This window comes from Podarcis vaucheri (assembly GCF_965113315.1).
Source record: "Podarcis vaucheri genome assembly, chromosome: 12".
Lineage (NCBI taxonomy): Eukaryota > Metazoa > Chordata > Lepidosauria > Squamata > Lacertidae > Podarcis > Podarcis vaucheri.
In genome coordinates, this window is record NC_138750.1 from 40,261,652 (window position 1) to 40,277,367 (window position 15,716).

A 15,716-nucleotide genomic window follows, 5' to 3' on the forward strand; every position below is an offset into this window, starting at 1 on the left:
CCAATTTGCATAGCGGGTACACATTTGGACTCATTTTTCAGCTCAGATGGTTTGCTTCATTGTTCACCAGTAAAGGTGATTAGACTGAAGATATGGTGATAAAATGGTGGCTCCACAATTATGGAATGCAATTCCAGTAGAGATTCGGCAGACTCAAACTTTTAAAGAAGCCTTTTCAAAAGCTCTTGATGAAGGGGCAATGGATGGATGAGGTTAATTTACTGGAAAGTGGCTCATTTATTATTGTTCTATGCTGGTTAGTTTCAACTTTATCGTTTCTGGCCATATATATATTAAATGGTTTTGTGCTAATTTAAAATATTGTAGGCTGCTTTGTGAAAGATCAACTCAAACTGCAGTATTGCAGTGTTAACACAGGACTCAATGATCACTTGTCTCACTCTTTCTTAAAGGGAGCCCATCCCCAGAAACAGAAAAAATCTGTGGATCAATGCAGTCTAAGAATGGCAAGTGGGGGAATGATAAGTGTCAAGAGAAACTTGCATACATTTGCAAAAAAGCAAACTCTTCATTAGATGCTTCTGTTATTCCTTCAGGTAGGATGATAAACTGGGAATGAAGTTTACCTATATCTATATACCGTATTTTTCGCTCTATAACACGCTTCCAACCATAACACGCACATAGTTTTTAGAGGAGGAAAACAAGAAAAAAATATTCTAAACGAAACAGTGGGTGTATGATTTTTGTGGTTCATGCTGTGGCCACAGACATGTGATCTGACGGTGAGTTTGGGGTAGCCCAATGCAAAAATCCTGAGGAGCCATGTGGATCCGTGCTTTGTAACCACGTTTTTGCACCACTGCGGCCCCAGGCAACAGTGGGTGCGTGATTTTTTTGGTGCAAGCTGTAGCCATGGACATGCTATGTGATCTGATGGTGAATTTGGGGTGACCCAGTGCAAAACTCCTGAGGATCCATGTGGATCCGTGCTTTGTAACCACGTGAATGAAGGAACTGTCAGTAATGTATGGTATCTCCAATACAGTGATGAAGGAAGAGGGGGGGAGCTCACACTTGTCCTAGGCAAAGCAGCCAACTCCTATAGGCCTAGGTGCCGTCACCCCCCATTAAATATTTGAGGGAGTCATCCTCCCCCCATGCTGATGGGCATTGCCATTCATATAAGGTACCAGTGTGCATGCACTTTGTCTTGAGATCCATTGCAGTCTGTGAGATGGGGCTTACCTGTACCTGCCCCCCCAATATTTTATTGAAGTTGGAAGAGGGAGGGAGGGAGGGAGGGAAGAGAGATGGAGAGCTCACATTTGTCCTAGGCAAAGCAGCCAACTCCTATGGGCCTAGGTGCCTTCACCCCCCATTAAATATTTGAGGGAGTCATCCCCCAGCCCCCATTGTGGTATGTGAGTGGGGCTTACCTGGCTGTCCCCCCAATATTTTTTGAAGTTGGAAGAGGGAGGGAGGGAAGGAAGAGAGAGGGGGAACTCACATTTGTGCAGCTGCCTTGCCTCGAACCAGAGCAAAAAGAGGAGGAGGAGACTCAGGGACACGAGCCTTGTAAGCCGCTTTGTTTGAATTTACCGGTGAGGTGCTGGGGGAGGGACGGAAGGGGATGCCCTCTTTGTCCCTCCTTCCGGCTCATTGTAAAGAAAGCAGAGTAAGAGCCGCTTACATTTGTGTAAGAGAGAGCCATAGAGCAGGCAGACACTGAGAAAGAGCGGCTGTCTCCCTTTCCCCACCTTGGCTTTTACACGCTGTGTGCAGCTCTTGCCGGCTTCTGAGCTGCCTCCCTTCTCCCACCTTGCCAAAAAGCCATAGAGCAGGCAGACAGGAGGAAGAGAGGCTGTCTCCCGACACTCAGCTGTTGCTCAGCTGTTGCCGGCTTCTCAGCGAGCCAAGCGGAGGAAGAGAGGCTGCCGAACAGCCAGCAAGAGCGGCTCCTCCTGCCTGCATTCGCTCCATAACGCGCACACACATTTCCCTTTACCTTTTAGGGGGAGAAACTGAGTGTTATGGTGCGAAAAGTACGGTAATTGTATCATCATTATGTATAGAGGGTGCCAGAGTCCAAAATTACATTTCTAACAGTAATACAGGTTTTGCTGTTTGTAGGGGCATATGCAATGGGAAATGTTTGATTGGACAGAGATGGCTGAGAGTATTTTGTCTATCAGTAAAGACCAGTAAAGGTCTAAAGGCTGTGGGCAGGCTTTCACAACTTTGTGAGGCATCGGGTAAGCCTTGGTCTTGGCTGGAGAGGAGATTATAGACTCTATCTCCCCCTCCTTGGTGGAAAGTATCCTGTTAAAGGGATCCAGGAGAAGCAGCTTCTGTCTGGTGCCCAGATGGGGACAGGGCCATAGCAATCCTCCAACAAGGACTCATGGGGGGCTACCCCTATTTGATGTAGGTCATAGGGCCCCCCTAGTGGTGGTTTAGCCTTAGATAACTCCCAGCAGACAGCCTGGAGTGCTGTAGTCTCGCTTCACCCAATGCCTGTGCCAAATTGTTCATATCTGTAACAAATAAAGTTGTGGCCTATTTTAACTGATAAAACCTATATACTGTTGTCTTGTCTGGCTATTCACCCCCTTAGGGGAACTGTGGAGTCGCAGGGTCCTGGCACACAAGTGAGTCAATGACAACATAATGGCAGATCAGAATTTTTCAAGCTCATCCAGTCATGCAGTCTTAGATATATTTGTTTTATTTTTAGATGGCTTTAAACCAATTAAATGTCCAGGTGGCTGGGCTGCATATGCAGGTCACTGTTACCGCCTTAACAGAGACCTTAAGACATGGAAGAATGCGTTATGGTCCTGTCGAAAGGAAGGTGGAGATTTAATAAGTATACACAACATTGAAGAATACAGCTTTGTCATTTCTCAGCTAGGCTACAGTGAGTACATCCAGAAAAATCTGTTTTCCTGGTATTTGGTGTGTGTAAAAGAGAGAGGGCGGGGTTTTCCCCCTAACCACATACAATTATACAATGTTACTAAGGCCCTCCCCTATTGAAAAGCACCACAGAGCGATAGTCTGTTGAAGTGATTAAGGTGCACAAACAAGTCAAATATGAGAGATGACACTGACTATTATAGCCTTCCACAACCTAGTGCACTTCCATCAACCTCAGTCAATATCACCAATGGTCAGGGATGATTACAGTTACAGCTCAAAATATTTGCAGAGCAGCAGCTTGGCGAATGCTGGTCAATTAGGCGCTACTCATTTGTAGTTCAGCATTCCATTAATCTTTATGTAACTAGCTGCACATGTCAAACTGAGCTACAGTTCAAAATGGTCTCCCATTTCCAAATCTATGCACCATAGAGCTGTGTGCAGTAGGATCCTAGGCACTCTGGACTGGGGGCAAATAAATAAGACGGCTTTATGTTCTTAGAACCAACAGATCTTCTGTGGATAGGACTGAATGACCAGAAGATTCAGATGTATTATGAATGGAGTGATGCTTCTACCGTGACATTCACCAAGTGGCAGAAAGGAAAACCACAACAAATAAATGATGTGCAAAATGAATGTGTCATCATGAGTGGGGAGGTAAAAATATGACTCCTATAAGAGAGATGTATTTCCTTTGGTCCTCAATACATTTATTCAGCCCATTACACAAAAGACTGAATAAATGGATTGAGGGCCAATCTGGCACATTGAAAGTTAAAATTCCCAGAATGGTTTAACAATCATTCCCTCTTTCTAGGCTGCCCTAGGAATTGAAGCTCTGTTTGGCTTCACTTGCCAGCCCCATGATCTCCTAGACCTTGCCCCCAAATGCCCACACCTCACCAACTTCCTCACCACACACTTACCTTCACTAATCCCTTGAATTTTCTCCAGCCAAGTGGGACCAATTCTTCTTAAATTTCTATACTGTCCTTCATCTGAGGATCACAGGCTGGTTTACAATGGCAGTACTGGAAACAGATTACCAGGCCAGCTGGCTGGCCACTGCTTCCTCCTTTCTGCACTGCTCTCTCTGCCATCATGCCAACTCAATGTCCTAATCATCATCAGCAGAAGTATCAGATCCTCAAGCTGAATACTTCATTAGTTTCAGCTGAAGATTTCAGTGAAATTCAAATGTAATAGGAATTTCGTGAAGTTGTCCAACTCATGCAAAAATGGAAAGCTTTGCATTGACACAAAGACATCAAGCAGGAAGAAAATGAGAAAGCCAGTGGACCCCTCTTTACTAATATTTGTATTTCTTCACATTCCCATCTCTAGAATGGGTACTGGGCAGATTATTTCTGTGAAATGGAACTTGGTTACATCTGTAAAAGACAACCTTTGGCATCTCTTCCTGGAGAACCTGAAGTTGCTGATCCAAATTGCCAGAAAGTAAGTCTAAAGTAAACTGTGTAGTGATTTAAAAAGTGAAATATGCATAGACACCAACTATTTCTCTTCTTAAAGCTGTCCATTAATACAGAGGTACCTCTAGCCTTGAGGGAAGATGTAAAATTTATCTTCCCACTCCCCTCCAATTTCGTACCCTTCCTATCACCACTCAAGCCTCTTCAGCAACTACACCATGGGTCAGCTTTCTTTGCTTCTTTTCCTTTTTACTGCTGACCGCAGGAAGGCTGCTTTATCAAAGACTGAAAGACAATATCAATTTGGATAAAGTTTCAATAGAGTTTCTAATCAATAGAGTTACTGCTTCTCCCCCCCCCCAAAAAATAGGGTAATTATACCCTTGTGCCTATTAGTAGGGAAGAGCCCCCTTTTTTGCTGATCTTACATTAAAAAAATGTATCTAATGGATCTAAAACAGCTACTACATCAACTATTTCTTCTATTTTTTAATAATTTGTTTCCAGAATGTTTAAACTTGAGAACAGATCCACTACATATATGCAGGATACCCTGCTTCCACTGCCAACAACAGGAAATATTCCCATATAACTGTCTTAGTCTCCAAGGCATCAAGTGTGAATAGTAATCACTTGGAATCACTTCTTATGGATCATAGCTAGTAATCAAAATATGGTGGAGGTGCTTATGGGAGTATTTGCTTATAGGGGCAGTGCAATTCCTTCATTTCATTCAGATAATGGTCTGCATGCATTTGACAGCATGAAGCATTTCCTGGTTCAGAGAAAGATATGGGGCATGTGAAGATTGTGTGTATGTCTTGGAGATGTTATGGGTGCATTGAAGGTCCTTAACATCGATTCACTGCTTCATACTTTTTAAATATTTCAGTTTTATTTCACTCTCTAGTTATTGCTCTATTTTAAATTTTTGGTTTCACCCAACTGCAATTTTCAAAATAGTGATGGGCACAACTGCTTGTGATGCAACTCAGGGGCAGAGCACATGCTGCAGGCCTCAGAATCAACTCTTGACATTTCAAGAGGATTTTGTACAACACTCCTGGAAACCTTCTGCCATACTGAAGGAGATGAACCAACTATCTGACTGTTGCAGACAGCTTCATATGTTCAGCTCCAGAAACAGTTTGTAAAAGTCACACTCATCATTTGGATTTCTACCAGATGTTTCCCTAAAATCAGCTCTAGACTCTTGTATCAATTGCCTGGGCTCAGCTCAGTTGGTAGAGCATTAGACTCTTAATCTCAGGGTCATGGGTTCATGCGCCACGTTGGGCAAAATATTCCTGTATTGCAGGGAGCTGGTCTAGATGACCCTCATGGTCCCTTTTCAACTCTACAATTCTATGACTGTATGAAATGGCCAATGTATTAATTTCTGTTGTTGTTTAGTCATTTAGTCGTGTCCGACTCTTCGTGACCCCATGGACCAGAGCACGCCAGGCACTTCTGTCTTCCACTGTCTCCCGCAGTTTGGTCAGACTCAAGTTTGTAGCTTCGAGAACACTGTCCAACCATCTCATCCTCTGTCGTCCCCTTCTCCTTGTGCCCTCAATCTTTCCCAACATCATGGTCTTTTCCAGGGAGTCTTCTCTTCTCATGAAGTGGCCAAAGTATTGGAGCCTCAGCTTCATGATCTGTCCTTCCAGTGAGCACCCAGGGCTAATTTCCTTAAGAATGGATGTGTTTGATCTTCTTGCAGTCCATGGGACTCTCAAGAGTCTCCTCCAGCACCATAATTCAAAAGCATCAATTCTTCGGCGATCAGCCTTCTTTATGGTCCAGCTCTCACTTCCATACATTACTACTGGGAAAACCATGGCTTTAACTATATGGACCTTTGTTGGCAAGGTGATGTCTCTGCTTTTTAAAATGCTGTCTAGGTTTGCCATCGCCTTTCTCCCAAGGAGCAGGCGTCTTTCAATTTCGTGACTGCTGTCACCATCTGCAGTGATCATGGAGCCCAAGAAAGTAAAATCTCTCACTGCCTCCATTTCTTCCCCATCTATTTGCCAGGAGGTGATGGGACCAGTGGCCATGATCTTCATTTTTTTGATGTTGAGCTTCAGACCATATTTTACGCTCTCCCTTTTCACCCTCATTAAAAGGTTCTTTAATTCCTCCTCACTTTCCGCCATCAAGGTTGTGTCATCTGCATATCTGAGGTTGTTGATATTTCTTCCCGCGATCTTAATTCCGGCTTGGGATTCATCCAGCCCAGCCTTTCACATGATTAATTCTGCATATAAGTTAAATAAGCAGGGAGACAATATACAGCCTTGCTGTACTCCTTTCCCAATTTTGAACCAATCAGTTGTTCCATATCCAGTTCTAACTGTAGCTTCTTGTCCCACATAGAGATTTCTCAGGAGACAGATGAGATGATCAGGCACTCTCATTTCTTTAAGAACTTGCCATAGTTTGCTGTGGTCAACACAAAGGCTTTTGCATAGTCAATGAAGCAGAAGTAGATGTCTTTCTGGAACTCTCTAGCTTTCTCCATAATCCAGCACATGTTTGCAATTTGGTCTCTGGTTCCTCTGCCCCTTCGAAATCCAGTTTGCACTTCTGGGAGTTCTCGGTCCACATACTGCTTAAGCCTGCCTTGTAGAATTTTAAGCATAACCTTGCTAGCGTGTGAAATGAGTGCAATTGTGCCGTAGTTGGAGCATTCTTTGGCACTGCCCTTCTTTGGGATTGGGATGTAGACTGATCTTCTCCAATCCTCTGGCCACTGCTGAGTTTTCCAAACTTGCTGGCATATTGAGTGTAGCACCTTAACAGCATCATCTTTTAAAATTTTAAATAGTTCAGCTGGAATACCATCACTTCCACTGGCCTTGTTATTAGCAGTGCTTTCTAAGGCCCATTTGACTTCACTCTCCAGTATGTCTGGCTCAAGGTCAGCAACCACACTATCTGGGGCATACTCTATGCAATTTCGGTGGTACCTCAAGCTGGACAAAGATTCCCGTTTTAATAAACTTTCAGCAGTGTCACTAAAATAAACTCAGTCTCTCAATTCCAGTGTGTTTTCAGTAAGTTACTTTAAAGATAATATTCGGGTGGTACTGGACACCTGTTAAACTATCGGATGTTATAAAAGGAACTTCACTGCTATGCTGGAGGAGATGCAGTGAAAGAGGATTGATACTTCATGCTTCATGTGGTGGGATTGCCCTATAGCTCAAAAAAATTGGAAGGGTGTATTTTTCTAATTAGGCAAAATTACCAAAAAAAATATCCTATACTTAGATATGATTCTAATGCTGTTATTGATTGGAAGTGGTAATAAACATAATAATAAAATAAATTCAATATTCCACATTGTTGTTGTTGTTAAATAGAGAATTGTTCACAATGTTGCTGACTGCAGAGTTGGAAGGAGGGTTCTGTGTTCACAAAGGAGGGGTAGTACATAAAAGAAATCCTCATCTTAAATCATTAGCAGAACTGACATAAAAATGTGCAGTGAGAATAAACTAAATAGAATATAAAGGATAACTAGTAAATAGATTTGAATTGGATATGTAGTGGTAAAATAGATAATATAAGTAACCACAGAAAGTGGGGAGGGGGACGATATTGAGATTTGGTTTTTTAAATTGCTTATGTAAATTTATCTTTGTTATAATATTTGTAAAATGAGAAAATAAAATTATTTTAAAAACCTCAGTGTCTCCAACCTAATACTGCAATAATAAGTGGTTGTTGTTTCTTTTATATTGACAGGGTTGGAAAAGGCACGGTGTCTATTGTTATTTAACTGGACAAACATCTGTAACATTTTCAGAAGCAAAGAAATTATGCGAAACAAATAAGGGATCTCTGACTTCTGTGGAAAACAGGTATTAAAAAGATTTTCCTTCCAGAAGAAAGGAACAAATAGAAGTGTTTTTAATATTGATGAAATGCAAAATTGGTTTATTTCTGAATATTCTAAGATTACTAGCAGAGAAATAATCAGTATGGATTGTGCTGATACATGCAATATGTAGATGTGTTGCTTTGTGACAGTGGACCTGAAAGCTTAGGGCATGTGTGTGTTTTTACCCTTTTCTTTGAAAATACTATGGTCTATATACCCAACTGGTTCAATGACACTCTTGCAACAGGCCCACCTAGGCACCACATAAGACTAAAGCTGTCTACACACCATACATTTGACGCGCACACCCCGGAAAAAAGAATCATGAGAACTGTAGTTTATTAAGGGTACTTTGAATTATAGCTCTGTGAGGGGTAAACCACAGTTCCCAGAATTCTTGAGTTGTGTATGCTTTACACAGCCTCTCTGGGTCAGGCAGCACAGCCACATAAGGCATTTAGAACATTTACCTCTATGTTGTGATTTGAACACACATGCATCCAATTTATGCGAAGGTAGCTGAAGTTAACTAAGTATACAGCTACCTTCTGCATGTGATCTCCTTCTGATCTCCTGCATCTGAAGATCTCCTTCAGCATTTTGATCAGCAGGACAAAAGCATATTTTTCATATAAATTACAGGTATCACCAGCCACAATGATTCTGTAGTGGAGTCTGACACTTTGGATTTATAGCTGTTGAACTCACTTCTGCTTTGATGTACAGAGTGGCCAACTCCAGTATGTCCTGAAAATTAACTTTTTCTTAAAAAAAGAAGAAGCACCCACTTTTAATGCATTTATTACTCATTTTTCTCCACAGATATGAACAGGCCTACCTGACTAGTCTAGTTGGGCTTCGTTCTGAAAAATATTTCTGGATTGGCCTTTCAGGCATACAGCAACCAGGGACATTTAACTGGACCAATGGAGATGGTGTTCTGTTTACCCACTGGAATTCAGCAATGCCTGGTAGGTACTTCCTGAAGCCTAACTGGAGTAATATTTTACAAGGGGCTTCTACATTGTCATTAACAACAACAACAACAACAATATTTATATGCCACCTATCTGACTGTGTTGCCCCAGCCACTCTGGACAGCTCCCAACAAAATATCAAAAACACAATTAAACATGAACGGTTATAAACTTCCCTGTACAGGGCTGCCTTCTAAAAGTCATATAGTTATTTATTTCCTTAACATCTGATGGGAGTGTGTTCCACAGGGCAGATGTCACTAGTGAGGTCTTCTGCCTGGTTCCCTGTAACTTCAATTCTTGCAGTGGGGGATCTACCAGAAGAACCTCAGAGCTGATCTCAGTGTCCAGGCTGAACAATGGGAGTAGAGCTACTCCTTCAGATATACAGGGCTGAAGCCGTTTAGGGCTTTAAAGGTCAGCACCAACACTTTGAATTGTGCTTGGAAATGTATTGGGAGCCAATGCAGATCCTTTGGGACCAGTGTTATATGGTCCCAGCCACTGCTCCCAGTCACCAATCTAGCCGCCACATTCTGAGTTAGCTGTAGTTTATGAGTTGCCTTCAAAGGTAGCCCCAAGTAAAGCACATTGGAGTAGTCCAGGCAGGAGATAACCAGAGCATGCACCACTCTGGTGAGACAGGGCGAAGGCAGACAGGGTGTCAGCAGGCATAACAAGTGGAGATGGTAGACTGCTGCCCTGGACGCAGAATTAACCTGCATTGGGCAGCTGTGTGTTAAGTACTTCCTGAAGCCTAATTGGAACAATATTTCACAAAAGGCTTCTACATCAATGTTGTTGTTGTTGTTGTTAGTAGCAGCAGTAGTAGTAGTAATAGTAATAGTAGTAGTAGTAGTAGTAGTAGTTGTTTTACACATATGAATAGAAATTCAATTGAATTGGCTCTTGTCTTGTGTCCCCAAAAGGGCAACATCTTGGCTGTGTTGCCATGAGAACTGGAACTGCAGCTGGCTTGTGGGATGTTGTGAACTGTGATGAGAAGGCAGCCTTCATCTGCAAACAATGGGCAGAAGGTGTAACAACAACTCCTGCCCCCACACCAAGTCTTCCACCTCCATGCCCAGAAGGATGGCGTTCAAGCAGTACTAGAAATGTGTGCTTCAAGGTAGGCATACCAGTTCTTGTCTGCTTAAATAGAGAGGCAAGGCAGAAACGGCTCTTCTCTATCAGTAAACCATTTGAGATATTTGAGGGTGTGGTTTTAGTTTTAAAGTCAATGTTCAATGCAGGTTTTTTGTGACTCTCTTTATTGTGGAGTTTTACTTTAATATTTTGAACTAGTTTATTTGAAGTACAGACTTTTTATATTTTAGTGGAGGAGTGGGCAGAATGTAGCTCATTAGGGAGGTTAGAGGTAGATCAGAATGGATTTTTGGCTCTCAACTATAGATCATGGTTTATTATATTTACGGAGAGTGTGTCCAGAGGGAATGTTTTCTATGTATCTTTGTCATCTATGAATTCAAACACAGGTTCAAAACAACCAAGAATATTCATTTCATATTTGGCTGAGTCCTAAAATATGTGACTCTGGAGCCTAAGGAACTGAAATAAGATTCTAAATGGCTGCCTCACAAGTATCCACCAGATCTTTCAGATAGTTCACCTTGTGTAACATTGGTTCTGGGAGGAAAAATCCTTCAATTTACTTTTTAGAAAGAGTTTTAGATATCCTCACTTATCTTATTAAATGAGATTTACAGCAAAAACAAAACACAATGCATCTAATTTTAATAGCGATCCAGATTTTTTGCACCCTGCCAGTGACAGTAGCAAAAAAATATTCCGAAAACTGGCACTCATCATACTTTTTTTCTACCAAATGTGACCTTGCCAAAGAAATTGACTTGGGGGAAGTAATTTGTGATTTGTCAAAGAAAAGGGCAAGAAAAACCTTTTAACTGAATTGGTATTACTACTATTACTACTACAGCTATCCACTCTTCACCAATAGGTCCCAGGGTGGGTTTCAACAATTTAAAGTTTGAATAAGTAAAAATGGATTACAGTGACAGGAATAGGGTGGACAATATAAAATGTTTACAGCTGTGTTGGGATAAAAACATGGGTGCTGGAACTGGTTATTGCTCAGAAGCAAAAGTAGTCAAATCAGATGTATAATATGAAGTTGGAGAACCAATAGAAAAGAGTATCAGGATATGAACCTTGGTTAGGAAATAAAGAAGGGAATTACCAATATTCAGGGAGAGGGAACATTATAGATTTAAAACAGATTAATATTACTTATGTTTAACTATATTTTTATGCCTTTAGGCCTATAAAAAAGAGAAAGAGAGCAAGAAATCTTGGCTTGAAGCACGAGATTTCTGTAGAGCAATTGGAGGAGACCTCGTTTCTGTTCATAGTGAAGAAGAACAGAAAATGCTATCAGAGTTGTGAGTTTCATATAATGTTAATCCTCATTGTCTCAGAATCAAAAACTCTTCTGGTTTAATGGCATTTTAATATCAGCTTTCCAGTTCACACTTCCCAAACCAATACACATACCAAAACCTATTTCTCTTTTAAAGTTAACACTCTGAATCCTGCTGCATCACACACTTCAGCCATGGCACAAAACCACATGGTACCCGAGGCATCACTAGAAATTGTCATTTATTGCAAACAGAGGAATTAATCCAAACTGGCAGAAGTGGAGGTCACAGCAACAGTGTCATCCCTCTCTCTTGCTTGCTGTGCTTTCCTGAAAGGAGGAGCTGAGACTGGCACCTCCCAGTTTTCCTTTATCCCACCATCTTTTGCAAACACATTGCAATGACCAACAGCTGGCAATGGCCATTTTTGTTTTCTAGACGCCCTCCTCAAAATAACACTACATTATCACATAGTTTTCTCTTTTCTGAGGAGCAGGGAATTTCTGGGAAATAAAAGAGGTAACTCCCAGCTGCTTGAACCCAGAAGGAACACAACTGTCCTACCCCCAAATTGCAACATGTATCACAATTTTGCTACCCATGTACAGTCCAGCTGGTTTTGGGATTGGAGCACATCAGTTCAACCTTGGTTATTAGCACTTTAAATTGTGACTTTTTAAAGGCACATTTTGCTTGCATGCATAGCAAAAGGGAAAATTTAATTGTTTTTTATATACTTGGTGAGCACAGAGAGCCACTTCTTAAAAAATAAAATAAAAACCACATAAAATATTAGAGTAATAACACTGTTAAACGGAACTAAAAGAAACAAATACATCACTTGGTGATGTATTGCAACATAGAAGCAGTAGCAGGGAAAGGGTTAAGTCAAGCATAACTTGTCCTCCAGAGGTTGTTGTACTCCAACTTCCATCAGTCCCAATCAATCTGGTCACTACTCATGGATGATGAAAACTGTACTCCAACACTGAGAGTTTGGATCACTTTGGCTATCCCTGAGATAAGTTTTAATGGATGCACAATCATTTATTTATCTATTAAGTACCATGTCAGTTTGGTTTTGTGGTGAAATGTTCCCCAAGAATGCCCAAAATATAAAACAACTGAGTGATAGCATTAAGTATGAAACCATTTGCGAGAGAGAGAGAGAGAGAGAGAGAGACTTTTTAAGTAAAACAATACAGTTGCAAAGAATAAAGGTCCATTCTATACAGAGGAAAGTGCATACACCTACAAGAATGGTGTATGGGCTTTAATTGACACCACATTTCTTTCAAAATAAAAGGAAGCGTTGTGCCACAAACATACATATAACAAAAATATCATAGTTACCGGTACATATCAGTGTATTAATCCTGTGTCATTATTACCTTTAACAACAAGGAATTTCACAGACCTTGCAACCATAGCACACACTACTCTGGCTGACTATTTGAGTGTGTGAGAAAACTGATGAGATTTGTGTGGGGTCCATGTCTGCGTGACAATCCTGGGGGAGAAAAGTTTATGTTTATGAAAGTCTGAATGATGATCCTAGGGCAGAATGTGTATACGTGCACACATTTGGGGATGTTTCCTGGGACCAGGGCAGGAACGCATCAGGCAGCAATATGTCTTAGGCTTGCCCTCTATGGATTGGCTGGTAGGTTACTTCTCTCTAAGAATCACCAGTTTGACTTCTGTGAAATAGGTGTTTTGTTATGATATGGGTTTTGATTGTTTGGGTTCAGATCAAACCTCTGCCTCATACTCAGTTTCTTCAGAAACTTGTTTATCCATCATCACTTGTTATGGCCCCATTTTGGTGTGGTGCCCATGATAGTTTTATAAGATTTCTAAATGTGCCCATGGACTGCATTGGGAACTCCTAGTTCAGGGGTCAGCAAACTTTTTCAGCAGGGGGCTGGTCCACGGTCCCTCAGACCTTGTGGGGGGCCAGACTATATTTTGAAGGAAAAAAGATGAACGAATTCCTATGCTCCACAAATAACCCAGAGATGCATTTTAAGTAAAAGGACACATTCTACTCATGTAAAACACACTGATTCCAGGACCATCCGCAAGCTGGATTTAGAAGGTGATTGGGCCGGATCCGGCCCCCGGGCCTTAGTTTGCTTACTCATGTCCTAGTTTATAATACAGTCACCTGTAAATATCCAATGACTTAGCATGTAATGCAAGCATGCGTAAGAAATGACCACGTGTAATCTGAACACACACACACACAGAGTTCCTGCTCCAAATGGCTCATCTAAGGTGATCATCAGAGTAGTAATTATATTGTAAATTTTAAAACTCTTGAAATCAACTCTCTGCTTACAATATTTTTTTATATATTTTAGGTCTTCTGCAGACTATTATTGGATTGGTTTAAGTGAGTTGGAGCCCGATAAAGGATTTACTTGGAGTGATGGAACTCCTGTAAGTAAATGATGAATACTAATGCATTGTTGGTAAAATTATTTGCAAATTCATTTATAATCTTAGTATTCAAGCCTCTTGTTCTCTTGTTCTCATAGTGAACTTTGATTGAGACCATAACAATACTTTAAAAGTTTAGTTATTGAAGTGTCCAGCATTAAAGTATTTATAAATGTGAAGGGTAATCTAATTTTTGGACCCAACACTTATGGCGATTACTGCACAGTTGCTTGAAGTTATTGCTTGCTCAGTTGGGTGTGTGTGTGTAAGGAACATTTAATTTATTTATTTTTTTAAAGGAAAAACATGAGAACACAGACTAACTATCCACTTTGCATATAACGCAAAGCCAAGCTATGGCTTAGGGCAAACAGAGATTGTGGCTGCTGCATTCCTTCCCTGGTTCTGCTGTGGCTGCACTACCTGAGGCAAACCTGGTTTGGGAAAGCAATCATTTCAACTAAAATAATTAGAACAACTTAAAGTAAAAACAACAACAACCCAGATGCAAATTATTTCATCTTTTTAAAAAAGTAGAGTGATAAGATAACCAGAAAAAAATGCATTTGCTTTTTACCATCTCCTTAAATCTACGCGTTTCCATTACCATGATGCTGTGGACTGACCAGGTGATACATCTGCTCCCCTCTAGCCCAGATGACATGGCCAGGCATCTGAATAAGTTGCAGAAGCTTACACCTGTAACACACACACACAGTATTAATGTGAAAATGACAGCCCATCTCTCTCTACGTATATACATGCATATGTGTGTACAGTAAGGTTACCAGATTTTTTTTCAATGAATCTGGGGACACTTTTCAACTTCAATGGATTTTGTATGAGGACTGATTTGTAAATCCAGGGACTGTCCCCAGGAAATGGGGACGTCTGGTAACCTTAGTGTACAAGTCATTCAAAAACTGCCGCTGTAAGTCTCTCCTTTTCTATATGTTACCCTTGATGATTCTTAGAAAGAAAATGAGTAAGAAAACTTTATTCCTACTGTAGCTAAACTACGAAGAGAGAAGCTTTCTCTATCAAGTTTTAAGAGATAAAGACATGGGATGCAGAGGAGTGGCTTCGTTTTATTCGTGGTGGAAACCTTCCTGGTGTGAGCATTTTCTGAATTGGATTTGCCAAATAAAGAGAGGTAAGATTCCTCTTCATTTACAACAGGTTCATTAAACAAAGCCAACAGGGCCTTCATCTGCTGCACTGCTGAAACCTGATTTTTTAAAAACATGATTATTAACCTTTTGCCTTTTGAGAAGAGGTTAAAAATGAGAAATATGAAACACATTTAGCCTTCATAATGATTGTTGCAGGGTTAATATCCTTGGCTTTCATACTGAGATGTAAAGTACTCCATTTCAATTAGAACAAGGAACCTGAGCCATGTACACCATGGTGAATATCAGTATTTGCTGATAGTTCCTCTGCATTAGGTTGTTAATTTTGCCATGGAAATGTAAAAATAACACTTTCATTTTTACAAACGCCTGTTTCTATGAAATAATGTAATACAATAAATTTCACTATGATATAATAAATATGTGTTTGGTTTTTCAGGTGTGTCACTAAAACCGGAGCCAAGCAATCATTTCGGTATGTTGGGTGATTTCACTTTTCCTCAGCTCACACAGGTCTATCTTAAGCAGCACCATGGGAAGCAGGGGTGGAGCTGCCT

The 15,716-nt window shown here is 40.9% G+C and overlaps 1 protein-coding gene across 1 annotated transcript in view; it reads left to right on the top strand.

The window, feature by feature from the left end:
* Window positions 1–15,716, top strand: part of LOC309515423 (macrophage mannose receptor 1-like) — a 39,631-nt gene that overhangs the window by 6,078 nt on the left and 17,837 nt on the right. Inside the window, exons 6-16 of the mRNA XM_082193194.1 lie at window positions 414–557; window positions 2,699–2,881; window positions 3,386–3,543; window positions 4,231–4,344; window positions 8,073–8,188; window positions 9,031–9,179; window positions 10,115–10,314; window positions 11,484–11,605; window positions 13,948–14,026; window positions 15,038–15,179; window positions 15,599–15,634. Of these exons, the coding sequence (XP_082049320.1) occupies window positions 414–557; window positions 2,699–2,881; window positions 3,386–3,543; window positions 4,231–4,344; window positions 8,073–8,188; window positions 9,031–9,179; window positions 10,115–10,314; window positions 11,484–11,605; window positions 13,948–14,026; window positions 15,038–15,179; window positions 15,599–15,634 (1,443 nt within the window). The remainder of the gene's footprint in view (window positions 1–413; window positions 558–2,698; window positions 2,882–3,385; window positions 3,544–4,230; window positions 4,345–8,072; window positions 8,189–9,030; window positions 9,180–10,114; window positions 10,315–11,483; window positions 11,606–13,947; window positions 14,027–15,037; window positions 15,180–15,598; window positions 15,635–15,716) is intronic.